At 45.8% G+C, this 15,131-nt stretch overlaps 1 protein-coding gene across 3 annotated transcripts in view; it reads left to right on the forward strand.

Moving 5' to 3' along the window:
* The window catches only part of LOC142885354 (guanine nucleotide-binding protein G(olf) subunit alpha), a 47,359-nt gene that overhangs the window by 28,729 nt on the left and 3,499 nt on the right, over positions 1-15,131 (forward strand). For all 3 annotated transcript variants that reach the window (XR_012926280.1, XM_076021736.1, XM_076021737.1), the window contains exons 6-11: positions 10,445-10,499; positions 10,605-10,678; positions 11,783-11,841; positions 11,996-12,116; positions 13,964-14,094; positions 14,183-14,250. Coding sequence is in view for 2 of the 3 variants with exons in the window: in XM_076021736.1 (XP_075877851.1) it covers positions 10,445-10,499; positions 10,605-10,678; positions 11,783-11,841; positions 11,996-12,116; positions 13,964-14,094; positions 14,183-14,250 (508 nt within the window). In the remaining variant the exon portion in view is untranslated. The remainder of the gene's footprint in view (positions 1-10,444; positions 10,500-10,604; positions 10,679-11,782; positions 11,842-11,995; positions 12,117-13,963; positions 14,095-14,182; positions 14,251-15,131) is intronic.

Raw genomic sequence — 15,131 nt, forward strand, 5'->3', positions numbered from 1 at the left:
GCTTTAAAAGTGTTCGCTTAATGGTTTGTTTTGTTTTTATTTGCGTTGTACGTTCACCCGTTAGTCTTCAGTGCAAATCTTAAGATAACTTTCAAGATGATCGATTGAGTGATAATTGATGATTGCATGTTAACGCAAAAAAAATCAGTTGCTCATCAAACCTACGCATTTGCAATTAAATCTTTTTTGTTTTGCTTTTTTTTCCCTGGTGAGAGATTCCTAAAAGGCCTTAATCCAGATTAACAAAAAGCTTTGTGTCGCTCGCTTTAAATCAGATGACCCTGCCGTCAGCTGACTGAGGCAGAATCAAAGGGGGCACTATGGAAGTGTCTGCCTGCGTTGCATGTGTTTGAGTATATCTGTGAGCGTGGAGATGTGCTTGTGTGCGTGATTTCTGAGGAAAAGGAAGGAGTGGCTTTAATCTGAACTGTAGAATCTATTCTTCTGGAAGCGCAGTGGGACTGCGTATCCACAAACCACTGTCCTTAAGGTTGTTAGAGCCCCCAGTGGGACCGAGCGGCTCTCCATCTGTCCTCCCTGTCTGTCCACTCAGTACTCTCTCAAGGCCGGAGAGGGACAGCGCACACAAGTTGAGCAACAAACGCTGTTAAGTGCTTGGTTTCCATTAAAATGTCTCACAAATGGAAACTGATTTTTTTTTCTTTTTTTTTTTTTTGTATCTGCTGGAAGGACGCGCACATTGGCGGCCTCTCTGTCCGCTGTTGCCGTGTGGCCGCCGCATTTGCAATCCTATCATTTGGCAAATTAGGCGGGAAGCGTCTTTGGTCGGCGCCTCACGGCTGGAAGGTTGCAAGTTTGATTCCAGCTCGGACCTTCCCGCCGTTTGTGTGGGTTTTCTCTCCCATTCTGACTCTTCTAAACTGGCAACCTGGGAACCGTCCGACTGGTTGTCTGTCCCCGTGCCTCCTGCCTCCGCCCTCAGACAGCAGGCATGAGCTCCAGCACCTCTGGGATCCTCAGCGTTGCATCAGCGCAGAACAGAATCACCTGCGCGTTTATTATTAGTCCTTTGTTCCCTCATCAGCGGCTCCCCTCTGGGAAAGGGCAACTTTTACGTTAATCCTAATTGTCTTAATGTCGCCTGACCCGCTTTTGTTTGCGCTATCAGATTTTTGATGAGGGTTTACAACGCTCTATTATAGCAGCTGTGACCTCAGGGGTGAAAGCGAGACGCCCTGGGCAGACTCGCATTCTGGCCGTGTGGCCGGCTAGAAATTGCACAGTATTGCCACTCGCTTATTATTAGCAAATGCATTTATATAACTGAATACAGACACATGTATATTTGGATTCCTTTTCTGTTTTATTTTGCCAGCAGAACTCGTAAAGGTTACATGTTGGCCCTCTCAGCCGAGCCGATGTATTATTACTTTAACTATTAGCGGCTTCCTCAGTCACTTTTAAAGTCCTTTCACTTTTTCATTTCCTTGCCAGGCCCTTCATCTGCCCCAGCAGTTGGAAACAGTTAAGAGAGCCTAAAGCCCAGCGTAGCATGCTACATGTCACAAGATTAGGCACTCTGCCCGTCTGTTTTTATTTTATTTTGTTTCTAGTGACTAGGGGCTCTCTCTCTCTCTCTCTCCCTCTCTCTCTCTCTCTCTCTCTCTCTCTCTCTCTCTGTCTCTCGCTCTCTCTCTCTTCTGTCTCTCTCTCCCTCTCTCTTCTGTCTCTCTGTCTCACTCTCTCTCACTCTTTCTCTCTGTCTCTCTGTCTTTCTCTCTCACTCTGTCTCTCTCTCTCTGACCGACTGCATTTAGTTTAGTCAATGAGTTAGATCACAGTTAAAAGCACACAAGTGCTCCCTGGAAAAAGATATGCGTTCCATCTTTTCGTCTAAATCAAAACCAAAGTGCCAAAAAAAAAAAAAAAAAAAAAACCACCCCGGCCGCACTGAATGCGAATTTTGTTTTCTTTTGTCTTTTGCATTTCCTCAAACCTTGTGCCTGGGTTGTTAGTTAGCAGGTCTGTGTTAATTGCCAGTTTTGTCTCCCCTGATGTGCGGTGTGACTACGCTGCACAGGAATCTATGTTTCGCTTAGGAAGGGGAATCGCGTCTATAAATAGATTTTTATTTTTGGGTTAAAATGTGCATCCATTTTAAAGGACAGACAGAGGCAGAGAGAGCGAGGCTGGTGAATGGTGGAAATCTGCAAGCCTGTTACTGCGCGGTGTGTCAACTGCGCACACACTCTCTCTCTCTCTCCCTCCCTCGCTGTCACACACTCCCTGCTGTTGACCAGGAGGGTAAAGGCACAGACTGCTGGAGGACAGCAGCGCCGCTGCAACTTCCCTCTTCAGAGATTGTGTTGTGGTCGTCCACAGACGCCCCTCCACTTCCCTTCCTCCTTCTCTTCCCTTACTCTCTCTCTCTCTCTCTCTCTCTCTCTCTCTCTCTCTCTCTCTCTCTCTCTCTCTCTCTCTCTGTCTTTCCCTCTGCATCAAGACCCCCCTCCCCCGCTTCTCTCTCTCTCTCTCTCTCTCTCCTCCCTCTGTCGCTCCCTTTTCTACCCCCCGCCCTCCCTCCCTCTTCCCTCCCTCCCTTTCCACCCCCCTTAGAGCTTATGTAAACTAGCTGTGGAGCCAGGGCAAGCTGAGGCTATTTTTAGCAGCAGCACTGCAGAGCAGAAACTGGCTGAGGGTCACGTGTGCGCAGCCGAATCAAAGGGAGTATCCCGGCAATGCGCTGTAAACAAAGGGAAGGTCAGTAGCAGAAGGTGAGACACAAAACGCCTCTGTGTTGGTTTTGCGTGCGTGCGTGCGCGTGTGAAGCGACTACAACGTGCCTGGCCCACAGGTTTGGGAATTGATCAAAGTGCAGTTTGACACACAAGTGGACATTTTGCTGTCTAATCATGACACGGTGCTCCTCTCAGCTCCACACTACTGTCTCGCTGTTTGCTCCCGAGCCGGGCCTATCAGAGCGAGCAGAGGGAGCGAGCAGGGAGCGAGCGGCAGGAGCAGACCTGGAGCCACTTTTGGAAAAAATAAAAAGAAGAAGAAGAAGAAGAAAGAAAAGAAAAACACATCACACTGCACATGGCCCCTGTGCGAGTTCAGCATTGACATTAGCGATGCGTTCGGCGCCTCCTCGGAGTCGAGGCCCGCTAGTCTGCCGCAGCCTTGGTTCCATGGGCGCTAGGCTAGGAGTTAGCGGCGCGCCGCCCCACCCAGTCAAAGGGTCTCCTTCGTCCACGGCCGCTAGTCAAACAAGCCTCAACTTTCACCTCTTGTGGAATGTGGTCCGAAGGGGTACATGGCTATTTTTGGAAGCCTTTTCTATTTTTCTGTGGCGGTGGGCCGCTCTGCCTGGACAGTTTGAGCTGTTTCGCCAGGCCAGGCTGAAGGCGCTAGCATGGAGGCTCATTGAAGTTTCAGCACAAGCAGCGGTCAGGTGGCTTCAAAGGAAGATCTACTGTTGTGGGCCTCCTAAATGTGAAAAAATAAGTATATTATGCATCAATAGGGTGCAGTGTCCTCAATTGCTTAATTGTTTTACTGTGTGCAATTCCCGAGATCTCTGTTTGAAACCAGCTGATGTCCAGCATCTGTATGAGGTTCTGAAGCTGAAGCAATATATATACAATAAAAAACATACAAAAAACACTCAGTCCTGCACCTTCCTTTCAGCTTCTGGATCAGAACCAGATAGAGATAACCAGTTTCTCAGAAAGTATTAGTAACATGGCTCTGGTCAGACAAACTTTGGTCAGACGAACTTCTGCTGCTTAGAGAAGCATTTGGTTGCTGAACCGGGTCGCTGACTTGTTCACGTTCCTCTGTTAAAAAGGATTTTTGTCATCGTCATCGCCGTTGTTGTTGATTGAAAGTATCAAGTGGAGCTCGGAGTGCCGATCCCCTGGGAATCGCTAGTCGGAAGCATGAGCATTTTCCAGGACCGGCTGCAAACAGGGTTGAAAGTGTCAGGCTTAAAACTGCCTCAGTGAGAAAGTGAAGTCTGAACATCTCAGATTTAAGGGTGCTGGACCTCTTCCTGTTCCTGAGCCGCCAGGCCCGACTCAAACATGCTGCAGTGGCAGGAGAGTTCACCAGAGACCACATTTGCTGCTCACAGCCATTGTGCCCATTTCATTATATTTTATTGTAGTAAAGATTAGCTACGGAGAGAGTTATATTGTTGTTGTCACAACAGCGACTAATTGGTGTCATTTCTTTTTAAGCTAGCCTAACTGTTGTCTGACCCTTAGCATGGGACTCTTACTGCTCTAGGATGTGTAACTTCCTTAGCAATGATCCCCATGGTTCAACCCTAAACTCATATGATCTTTGGAAATATACCCGCCCTCTTCAGAATGCGTCGGTGTTAAACATTCGTCCCCTGCTCTCATTGGCCAGAAAAATGTACATATTTTTCAGAGGGTTTGGAGTGCTTCCGAAAGAGACGTTAGCATTCTGAAACAAGCCTCAGTCCTTTTGTGCCCAAATTTGCTTGGCCCTCCCACTATACATGCATGCACAAACACACGCGTGCACACACACACACACACACACACACACACACACACACACACACACTTCTGCAGACACAGTGACACATATACGGCGCAATAAAAGCGAGTCCCGAGCGCCGTTGTGCTGTGTGTTGATGTATGGGAGAGTCTGGGAATGGAAGGATACAAGTGCAGCCTGGCTCAGAGAAAGTGGGGGGTGGAGGGGCGATGGAGGAGTGGTATGGACTGACTGGGGTTGCCATGGGAACCCTGCTGCTAAAAGCAGGCAGGGTCAGTGTGGAATAGAGTGTGCAGCAGGAGAGAGGGATGCCACCCAGAGGCCACTCGGTGAACTGCACAAACAGCATGAAGGCCCAGTTCTTTTCTACATTTGTTTCTTTAAATATGCACATTTAGGAACTGGGAAAATCTCTGGATCCCCCACTGCCACTGTGCTAGTCTGATTTCTTAACTGCATCTCAATGCTCACCGTTATCACATCCTTTTTGATGCAGACATTGGCTATTGATTTCAAATTAGGTAAGGAAATTTCAGCCGGCCAGCGGCTGACTGTGTGTCAGAAGCGCTGCTTTAGGAAAGCAGGCTGCAGTTGTTTTTGTCAAAGAGAGTTGAGACCTGCTCGATACAGTTGATTGGACTATTTTTACTCCTCTGTCTATTTTTGGAACGGGCAATTCGGTAACGGACAGACAGCGCATAACTGTCCCGCCTCGATAGAATTGAGTGGATGTTGGTGTGAGGGCTATTTGGGGGGGGGAGCGTTTCGGGCCCGGACGACGTCCCCCTCGCTCTCGCCCCGCACTTTGAATTTGAGTGCTATTTTAAGCGCGGGTAATATATAGCGGCTCCGCACAGACGTTGAGCAGAGACGAAAAGGCATTACAATGTATTTCACGTTTTCATACAACACCTTTCAAAAGCATGACTTGATGCAGCCCTGCAAGGCGATTCAGCAGCCTTGAGATAAAGCAGGCGCCGTTGTTTACACAAGATTCGGTTTGACTTTCAGGAGTGTCTCCGTTCGTGTTCCTATATTTAGGAAGTACCCACTGAGCCGCTGATGGATTGGTCTAGTTTCAGATCCATCTCCCAAACTCCACAGTGTTCCTTGTTGAATGGATGAGTTGAACCCCGGGCTCAGATCTTTCCACCAGGTGACTCGCGTCTCGCACGGCCCCCGCTCGCACTGCACGTGACCGTGCGTTCTGCGGCTGCTCCCACAGTCCGTGTTGTATGTCACAAGCTGCTTTTTTTTTGCTTTTTTTTTTTCTTCTAAATTGTGATGTGTCCTAGACCTGGATGAGCTGACCAATAAAGTGTAGAAGACATGATTTGAAAAAATGGAGGAAAATGTGCGATGTTGTGCCAGCAGCGAGTTTAAATCTCTTTTAGTTTAGTTTAAATCTCTTTCAGACACACTCAACAAAAAAAAAGAACAAAATTCAAACACTTGATGAAATAATACAGTTTAGATTTTTAAAACCAATCAACGTTGATCCCTGAACTAAATCAATGTCGGGGATCCTACAGTGGCAGTAATTTAACAGAAACGGCACATGTGTGTGCGATCTCAGCAGGGCCCGCATGAGAGGAAGCTGTGGTGTCACCGTGTCCAGCAGCGGGTTTTCAGAACGCTGTCACCAGCCAACTGCCCGCTAAAGTGAAAGTCCATTACGCTGACCCGAGCGGCTCAAAATATGGAAACTATTGATCCGATCCTCTGCACTGCTAATTAAAGATGCTCCACTATTTGTAAAAAGTCAACCCAATTATCAAATGAGCACATGAGGCTGGCTGCTGTTAGCTGGTGTGAACGTCCCCTGTCTGCTGAGGGAAAGGCCTTTTTGTTTGGTTTCTGTTCAATTTTCCCAGCCAGGGGCGTTGAGGATGCAGCTCCTCGCTCACAGCCCTCTGTCCTTGCTCTTTTCGTTCCCGGTTACAACAGCGAGCCCTCGGCTGCGTTGTCTTGACACGTGGAGTTGATTTGGCTCAGTTTGAAACGTTGAAATGAAACCGGGGCTGTTCAGGGCTGGTGCTTTCACTGCTAGCTTTGTAGCTTCGGCGTTAGCGCTGGTTGGTGGTGGCTCTCAGAAGGAGAGAGGGGGCGGGGTCTCTCGTCCCCAGCATTTCCACTTCCAGCGTTTCCTCAGCGTTTAGCGGCATGCTAGTGGGTAAGGTCCCCGACTCTGTGTGTGCGTGCATGTGTGCGTGTGGACGCAGTGCTGTTTGTGTTTAATGGAAAGAGGACAGAAAGGCCGGGCCAAGTCAAGTGATACTGTCCACAACAAAGCCTATACATAGCAACACAGACTGGCCCTGCAAGATGAGTGCAATGTGTTTTGCCTAAATACAGAGAAGCCTCAGCCCTGCAGACAGAAGCAGGAGGATCTGCAGTGGACAAGAGAGTGCCGTTGTTCTTTTTATAAACTTTATTCCTCATTATTCACGCGCAATTGAGGGCTTTCAAATGCTCTGTTCATCTGTCGCACTCGCTGCCAGATAAATAAAAAGTCACTGCTGTACTTTTAGTGCTTGGGGTTTGATTTCTGGGAAGAACAGGCCCTGCAACAATTTTCACAAATATGAACCTAATTCGTCTGTGTGTGCTGCGCCGCCTCTGTTGGATCTTTAAGAAACTGTGGAAACCAACTTGCTGACGTTTAGCTCCCACGTCTTAAAAATCTAAGAATAATCTTTTTTTTGTTTTGTTTTGTTTTAATTATTTATTTATTTATTTATTTATTTTCTTAAAGCGGCCTCATCACGTGACCACGAGGACACTCTGGGATGCCAGCAGAGAACAGGCCTGGGAGGAAATTGTATAAAACCAGCAAAAATGACTGATTTCCCGGGCCTTAAATTCCAGCCCGCCTATTCATAGAAGCGCAGTCACCGAGGAAAACTGCATTACACCTCCTGATGAGTTAAAATCCGGATGGCCGCATGATAATCAATCTTGTCTTTTTTTTCTCTTTAGCAGTTTCCCCCCTGTTTATAGGACCCTTGTTCTTTTTTTCTTGCCGGGTGCGATGTCTATATTTGGCTCGCCAGTGCTCCGCCAATAGCACTTCTGTCACATGACAGTAGGAAAACTCTCAGTAATTATAACCTTGCTAGCTTCTTGCGAGGAAGGCTTGCTAAAAATATGACCCTAGCGTTGCAGCTAAACGGGAAACTAGAGTTTATTTTTTATTGGTTTTTTGGAAGTTTTGCCCTTTTTTTTTTTTATTAGTGTGTGGGAATTCTCCTTATGTAGCTACATTAAGGATGACTTCAAGCCACTAAAGTGAAGTTATACATCATGCTCTGCACGTGTGAGAATGTGTTGCTGTGTTGGCTAAATGTGAAAGCAAAGAATATCCTCTGGTTTTGTGTGATTTCACAAGAAAATGTGTTGACGGTGTCATAAGGAGCGTTAATCATGGTAATAATCGTGTTATAATCAACATCAAAAATGGAATCGTGGTTCGATGCATTTTGAAGTTCTTTTCTTTTTAACTCGTAAAATCTTTGTGTGTAAATGAATGTGTATATTCACCAGTTACCTATGAATAACAGTGCTATCTATTAGAGTTGACTGTGGAAAAATAGATACAAAGCAAGTACCACCAACCCTAGCCCCACCAGCTGATTGCACAACAACCGCTATTAGATGGAAAGGCAGAGGAAGTTCGAGAAATCTGTAAGAGTCACAAACTTTTACAGATTTTACCTTCAAGAGGTTAAATATCAGCAAACTTTCAAATCTAAAATGTGAAAAACATATTCCTCTCGCCCGCATGACTGAATAGCACATCATTTTGCAACATAAATTTTAACACCAACATCAAAACAATTTGATAGAAATAAGTGTATAGTGATTAGTATTTGCACAGAGTACCATCATACCTTTCAGTCTGAGAACTTCTTGTGTCCACAAAACCAGATATGCAGTCAGGGTAACAAACGCCCAACCTTCATGTCAACATTTTTGCTGTTGTTGTTGTTGTTGTTGTTGTTGTTGTTGTTCTACTTCATCGGCTGTAATAAACCACTTGCAGGTTTGCTTCCAAAAGTCTGCATTCAAACTTCACCTCTACATCATCCTCTGCACAGATTTTGGGAAATGGAGTTCTATTGGCGCGAGCGTCCTTTAAATGACTGATACCATTGTGCAGTGCACTGAAGCCAGTCTTACTTTATTCACTTAAAGGAGTAATTTTATAAGTAGCCTTATAATCTCAGGAGTTATCCAACTTTTTCCAGGCTTTCCAGATTTTTGCAAACGATCATGTACCACCACAACAACAAGAACAACAATGGCGTAATGTGACATCAATTATCTGATTACCAGAAATCTGATTAATGCACCTGGAGATCTCCGCAGCACTCCAGTGTGTTTGTCCATGTATACCAGGTATCCTAATGGTTATTTTTTTGCGTCTGAACATATGTAAAACCCATGAAAGCAGTTAGCAGTTAGAGGAAACCTTAGCAGAGGATGATGAACAGGGTGCACAACAGCGTACATTTGCCAAAGAGCTTCTGCTGGAATGAAGAGGAGACTCCTTTCATGTCACCTTTCTAAATCAAAGGTCTATTAGCTCGTGATTTTGGACAGCTAAAGCTACAGAGCGCGGGCCTGTCCTCGCCCAGAAAGGGAAGCCCTGATGTTCAGAAAGTAGTATCAAGTGTAGGACTACGGATGGGAACTCATGTCTCACTACATCCAGTGCAGACAACTCCTCCTTTCTTGTGAATGATGAATCGAACTTGCGCAGGGTTCTCTTTGCAAATAGATGAACTCTGGTCTACAGGTACAACCTCCGACAGTGCGCTGCAACTTGTAAACCAGGGCTTTTCGATTGTTGCATTTCGTGATATCCCTGTAAACTCGCAGATCCTTTGATTACAGTTATCTGATTGCTCCCACTTATTGGATTTTTGTGTGCATGTAAACGGGCTGAAGCTGACTTAATGTGACTTTTTTTTTTTTTTTTAAGTGTTTTTTTTCTCTCCAAACAAAAGCACAAAGCCAACCCGGAGCTCCGGCTTTTGCTCTTTCTCAACTAGTACATTCACTTCTGGTCAGATATCTATTGGCAGCGTGAGCACCGTGTTGCTCCAGTGCGGAAGGTGGAGATGATCAGGAGTTTCCTTTTACAGGGACTACATAAAGCGTCTTCCAAAATTCACACATTCACTTTAATGCTTGGGAAAATATGCTTGGTGTGTATTGTGTCGCATGTCCTGGCGCAGCGGCGTCCATCTCAAACTGTAGGCTCATTTTTGTCAGTGTATGGTGGAGCTTCCAGGGGCCTGTGTGCGGCCTTGGCGGCCCCGACCGGGCCGGCCTCGGCGGCCCCGACCGGGCCGGGCCTGCTGTGTGGTAGGAAGGCCCAGCTGCTGCTACTGCTGCCGCACATGCTCGCTCCGTAGTGAAGGAAAGGCAACAGCAAGCTGTCTAACCTCCACAATAACTGCCTTATGTAATCACTCTGACTAGAGACAGACCAAAATAGCCCAGACTGAGCAGGCCTGCCCTCTTGTGGCAGGAAGCTGTCTCTGCAGCCGCTCGACGAGGAGTCGGACATGGCGGCCTGGGCTCCGCTGGAAAGCAAACAGACACAGAGGGGCATATTTGTTTATTGTGCGAAGCGAGTTATGTCATGACATAAGATTTGAAGATTGCACCAAGTGGAGGGTTTGAATGAATGGCTTACGCAACGCCAACATGGTCTTGTGCTCGGTTTTGTTTGGGTTTCTGACATCATGAACACTCGTGTTAAAGGTTATTGATAGAAATAAATCTTTCTGCTCATTCATCCCATATGTTCTTTTGCCCGTCATGCTGGCCTGCGCTGTTGCATTTACTCCTGGGCAAATCCAGGGAAAACTTGACTGTCCCTGCTACCAACAGATATGGTTATATATTAATATAGAATCTAATGTCTTCCTGTTTCCCGTCTTTGCAGTTTCCTGGACAGAATTGACTCTGTAAGACAGAGCGACTACACACCAACAGACCAGGTCAGTCCTCGCTTCAGTGTGCACCCCTCTTGTTTTATAAATAATCTTTAAATCCTTGATTACTGCCGAAAAAACTCAATACCTTTTTTTTCCCATGAATTCCAGGACCTGCTACGCTGCCGAGTGTTAACTTCAGGGATTTTTGAGACAAAGTTCCAAGTAGACAAAGTGAACTTTCAGTAAGTCTTGCCCGCCTCTCATAATTAATGAATGTGAGAATGTAATTCTGTCTTCCTCTCTTTTTTACCTGCTTGAAATTAGGATTTTCTTTTCTTTTAAAAAAAAAAAAATCCATATTTTTGTCAAATTCAAAAAATGTATCAAATTAAGACAATGTAATTCAAACTATAACAGGAACCCTGTTTAAGTTGAGTGCAGCATGAGTACTAAGGCAGCTGCTCCCTCACTCTTGTTATTTCAAGGGGAGTAGCCAGTAAGAATAATGGTACAGTTGTTGATGACAAGAACAAACAGCAGAATTATTCTCTTGAATATGCCTGAAGTGGAAAGGAGCCATGTCCGAAGTTCAGTTTCTTAGACACCCGTTAAACCAAATGTTGTATGTAAAGACGTAGTGGAATTTGGGCAGTGACGTCACATGACCCCACACACAGTCAGCAAACTTCAATGTTAGAATTGACGACTGAATTGAATTTTACAGACATAAACAAAAGCAAATCTGGAAAAATGACCAAGAGGTACGTCTTCCTCCGTCTTGTCTTCCTGTATCAATGAACTGACGTCATCCAAAAACTAGTGACGCTCCCGTTGCATCCTTGTTTGCCGTTTTCCCAACGGACGCTGGCGGCTCGCTGCACCGGAGGCCACCGAGTCCGAGCCCGAGCTGTTGTGGCGCACATCCAGTGGAAAACTGTGAGATCTAGCTGTGAAATTCTGTACTTGGCTCCTTCTACAGCAGCCAGTACACCAAGTGTTGCATTACTGCCATCTACAGGCCCAATCCCCACACTACAGCTGCTTAGCTGTCTGCTCTGTAATGGGCTCCACGTATTCACTCATATACTTGGGTAGCTAACATTCTATTTAACTTTTTTTTAGTTTATTCATTTTTGTCTAAATTCTGACAGATTCCGTCAAGATTTTGTGTACATTTTTTCAATTCTGGAAAATGTTTGAAGAGATTTTGCTCCGAACAAGGGGAAAAGGCAAAGTTTTGGGGGTTAGCAATCATCTCCCAGTTCAGCTCCATCTTTGACTGAGGGGGCTGCAGTGATGGAGTTGTTGTGTCTCAGTCTGACCCCAGTGTCTTATTTCCTCCGCAGCATGTTTGATGTTGGCGGGCAGAGAGATGAAAGGAGAAAATGGATCCAGTGCTTTAACGGTAAGATGCATTTGTTTTGTTCTTCTTCTCTCCAGTAGCCTCTGGGGGAGAAAAAAAGAGCCGACAGAAGGGTCGCGCTGCCTCTTGTTTTTCTGGTTCTTGCTGCAAGCGTGACATAAGAGAACTGTTCTAACGTTGTTCTAACTCTGTCTAGACGTCACTGCTATCATCTTCGTGGTGGCCAGCAGCAGCTATAACATGGTAATAAGGGAAGACAATAACACCAACAGGCTACGGGAAGCCCTGGACCTCTTCCGCAGTATTTGGAATAACAGGTGAGTGCGGAAACCGAGTCTCACTATTCAGATCAGGGCCTTGTGTCGGCAGCTTTTCCCCAGCGCCGCCGTCTCTTTTCCCCTTTCATTGCTGTCTGCCGTAAATTTCGGGTCACCGTTCGTTGATAGAAAATGTCAGCGTTTGAGACACTTGGAGTTTATGGGATGTAACTTGGTTTCTCCAGTGCTGTCACACTTTGAGCCTTTTTCTCTCTCCAAAACCAGAAGATTTCTTCCAAATGAGTTTGCATATTTGCCACCGGCCGTTTTGTGCTCATCCTGCAATATTGTAACGCCGGCCAAAGCAGACACCGCTGCGTACGTGCGAGTCGTACTTTGCTTCCAACAAAAATGAGTCTGGTTATTGTTTCTTTTCTGTTTTTTTCTTCCTTTTTGTGTCTGTTGCCAGGCAGAATACTCTTCTGGCTGGTGGGTGGGTTGGTGTCTCACTGCAGCCAAACCACTCCAGAGTTGAATGGAATCAAACAGATGCCTCTTCTGACTGTCTTGTGTAATTGTTGCGTTCACTTGTGTCAAACGAACTGAGCCAAGTGGGCCACTCTATCTTTTCAAAACACAGCCAGTCGAATCAGGCGTAGAGGCTCCGTCGGTTGGAACAGAGCATTAAAAAAAAACTTTGGGGGATCTTAAAGTAACCTAGACTGGAACTCCTAGACTACAACTCAAAGTGAGGCCTCATACTTGTAACGTAAGTGTCGATTCACCTTTTGCACCAGCGGATGCAGCGGTGATGTGCGTACGAGAGTCCCACCGCAGCAAAGTGGGACTGGGACTCAACTCCTCGCCTCATCTCAACATCAGGATAAGTGTCTACCTGAAAGCAGGACTGCACAACTAGGAGCCCACGCTAACGCCATTGTCATTCCTACTAAATTGCACATCTTTTCTTAAAGAAATGCCGCTTTGTCTTCTACTCAAAATTGACAAAATTCCAAATTGTTTGATCTCGACAGTGAAACTCTGCAAGCGTGGTTGTACACTGTATGATTTTGGAGAGGGTGTTATGGAATGTTAACTGTTGATAAATGCAGTGCAAAAGAAGCTCACCCTTTGCACCATCACGCTGTCATCACAAAGCCCACGACTGAAGTGCTTTGGCTGTACATTTTAAGGCAGCGCCTGCCCCCAAAGACCGTCCTGTGTGTCGACAGTCGTCGGTAAACATTTGTTTTAAGGCTCTGAGGCAGGACTGTTTACTGGCAATACAAAATAACAATGAAAAAAAGTTTTTAGGAATAAAAGACAGAATTTGGCCCCGTTAGTCGTCTTTCTTCTTTTGCTTTAAAAAAAAAAAAAAATGCGCCCTTGTGCATGAACTTGCGTATAGCAAGAAGTGCTCGGTCAGTGCTGCTCCTCCAGGTTCCTGAGGGTATTGATGGTAAGATTGCAGTTTTAACTGTTGCGTTGACAGCGTTGGTTGGGGTTTGCACGAGGAGATGGTCTGGTGGCTCTGCTCCCGCCCACTGCCAGAGAAGCTGTCTGAAAAGTTCCTTCTGAAGCACAGTATTGGTGCTTATTATTGCTGAGCTCTACAGTCAACAGCAGATGGCTCTCTACCAGGATGAAATCTGTCCAGACTCCAGAAAGCATAGCGTCAGAAATGGCTAAAATTGTCCAATGTGTGCCCAGCCCCATTGTCCACACATTTTGGAAGAAAATCAAGTCAAGCAAGTGTAATTGAAAAAAGTACAAATGAATATACAGGTTTTGATGTGTTGTGCTGCCGTTCCAGTGCTCTGAATCCAAATGAGTCCATGAGTGTCACTGTTTGTCTTCTAATGCTGTACGACTAATACCTGGCGTTTGTCACCTATCTCCCCCTGCAGATGGTTACGCACTATATCAGTAATATTGTTCCTGAACAAGCAGGACATGCTGGCTGAGAAAGTATTAGCTGGAAAATCCAAAATCGAAGACTACTTTCCTGAATATGCTCGCTACACCATACCAAATGAAGGTTAGTGTCGTGCCTCAGTGCGCCTAGACCTGTGCCTCAACTGGAGCTCCTCGCAGAGTCCACGTTTTCATTGTGTCGTTCCTCACAGCAACTCCTGAACCCGGTGAAGATCCAAGAGTGACGAGAGCCAAGTTCTTCATCCGAGACGAATTCCTTGTGAGTGTTTCTCTTCGGTTTGAAATGTGCCCCATCTCACTGCTGTCGAGTCAGGTCTAGTCAATTCATAACTCGGGCATTTGTGATCATACTTAACACGAAACCTGTACATGTTTTTAAAAAAAAAATCAAACGGCTTTCCCCAATGCTTTACAGCAGGGGTGTCAAACATACGGCCCGAGGGCCGGATCAGGCCCGCAAACTGTTTTCTTCTGGCCGGCGAGATGATTTTGCAAAATATAAAAACTGCAATTTATCAGTGAAAGAAAGTGCCGTTCTAAATGTGTCCACTTGGTGTCGCAATATCGTTTCTGCTTCGCAAACAAACTCAATACTGGGGCTGAGCAAATCGGCACAACTACAGCCACTCACGTCTCCTATTGGCTACCCTCATTGCCCCAAAATGTCTCTGTCGAAACAGACAAAGCTGAAGCAGAGCAGTGTTGCCAACTTGGCGACTTTCTCCCCCAAAAAGTCGCTATTCTCCCCATGGCAACTTTTTTTTTTTTTGTCAAAAGCGATTAGCGACAAATCTAGCGACTTTTCCTGGTGTTGTTACCTTGCGATCAAGTGCAAATTGTCAATTATGCAAATTAGACAATGAGGTCATTTGGCGACTTCTCGCGATTTTCAGGACAGCCAATAGCGACTTTCCTTACTGAGGAGTTGGCAACGCTGATGCAGAGTCCTCAAAGAACACGGACCAAGTAAAACAAAGAAAACAACTGGAAGTTGTTGTTGTTTTTACGTTATTATCACCATACCATGATTTTACCGGTCTGGCCCACTTGGACATAGATTTTCCTCGATGTGGCCTGTGAACCAAAATGAGTTTGACACCCCTGCTTTAGAGGATGATGGTAGATATAAAACAATGATAT

This window comes from Nelusetta ayraudi, unplaced genomic scaffold, assembly GCF_046127955.1.
Source record: "Nelusetta ayraudi isolate G7.1 ecotype Tasmania unplaced genomic scaffold, CSIRO-AGI_Nayr_v1 ptg000011l, whole genome shotgun sequence".
NCBI lineage: Eukaryota > Metazoa > Chordata > Actinopteri > Tetraodontiformes > Monacanthidae > Nelusetta > Nelusetta ayraudi.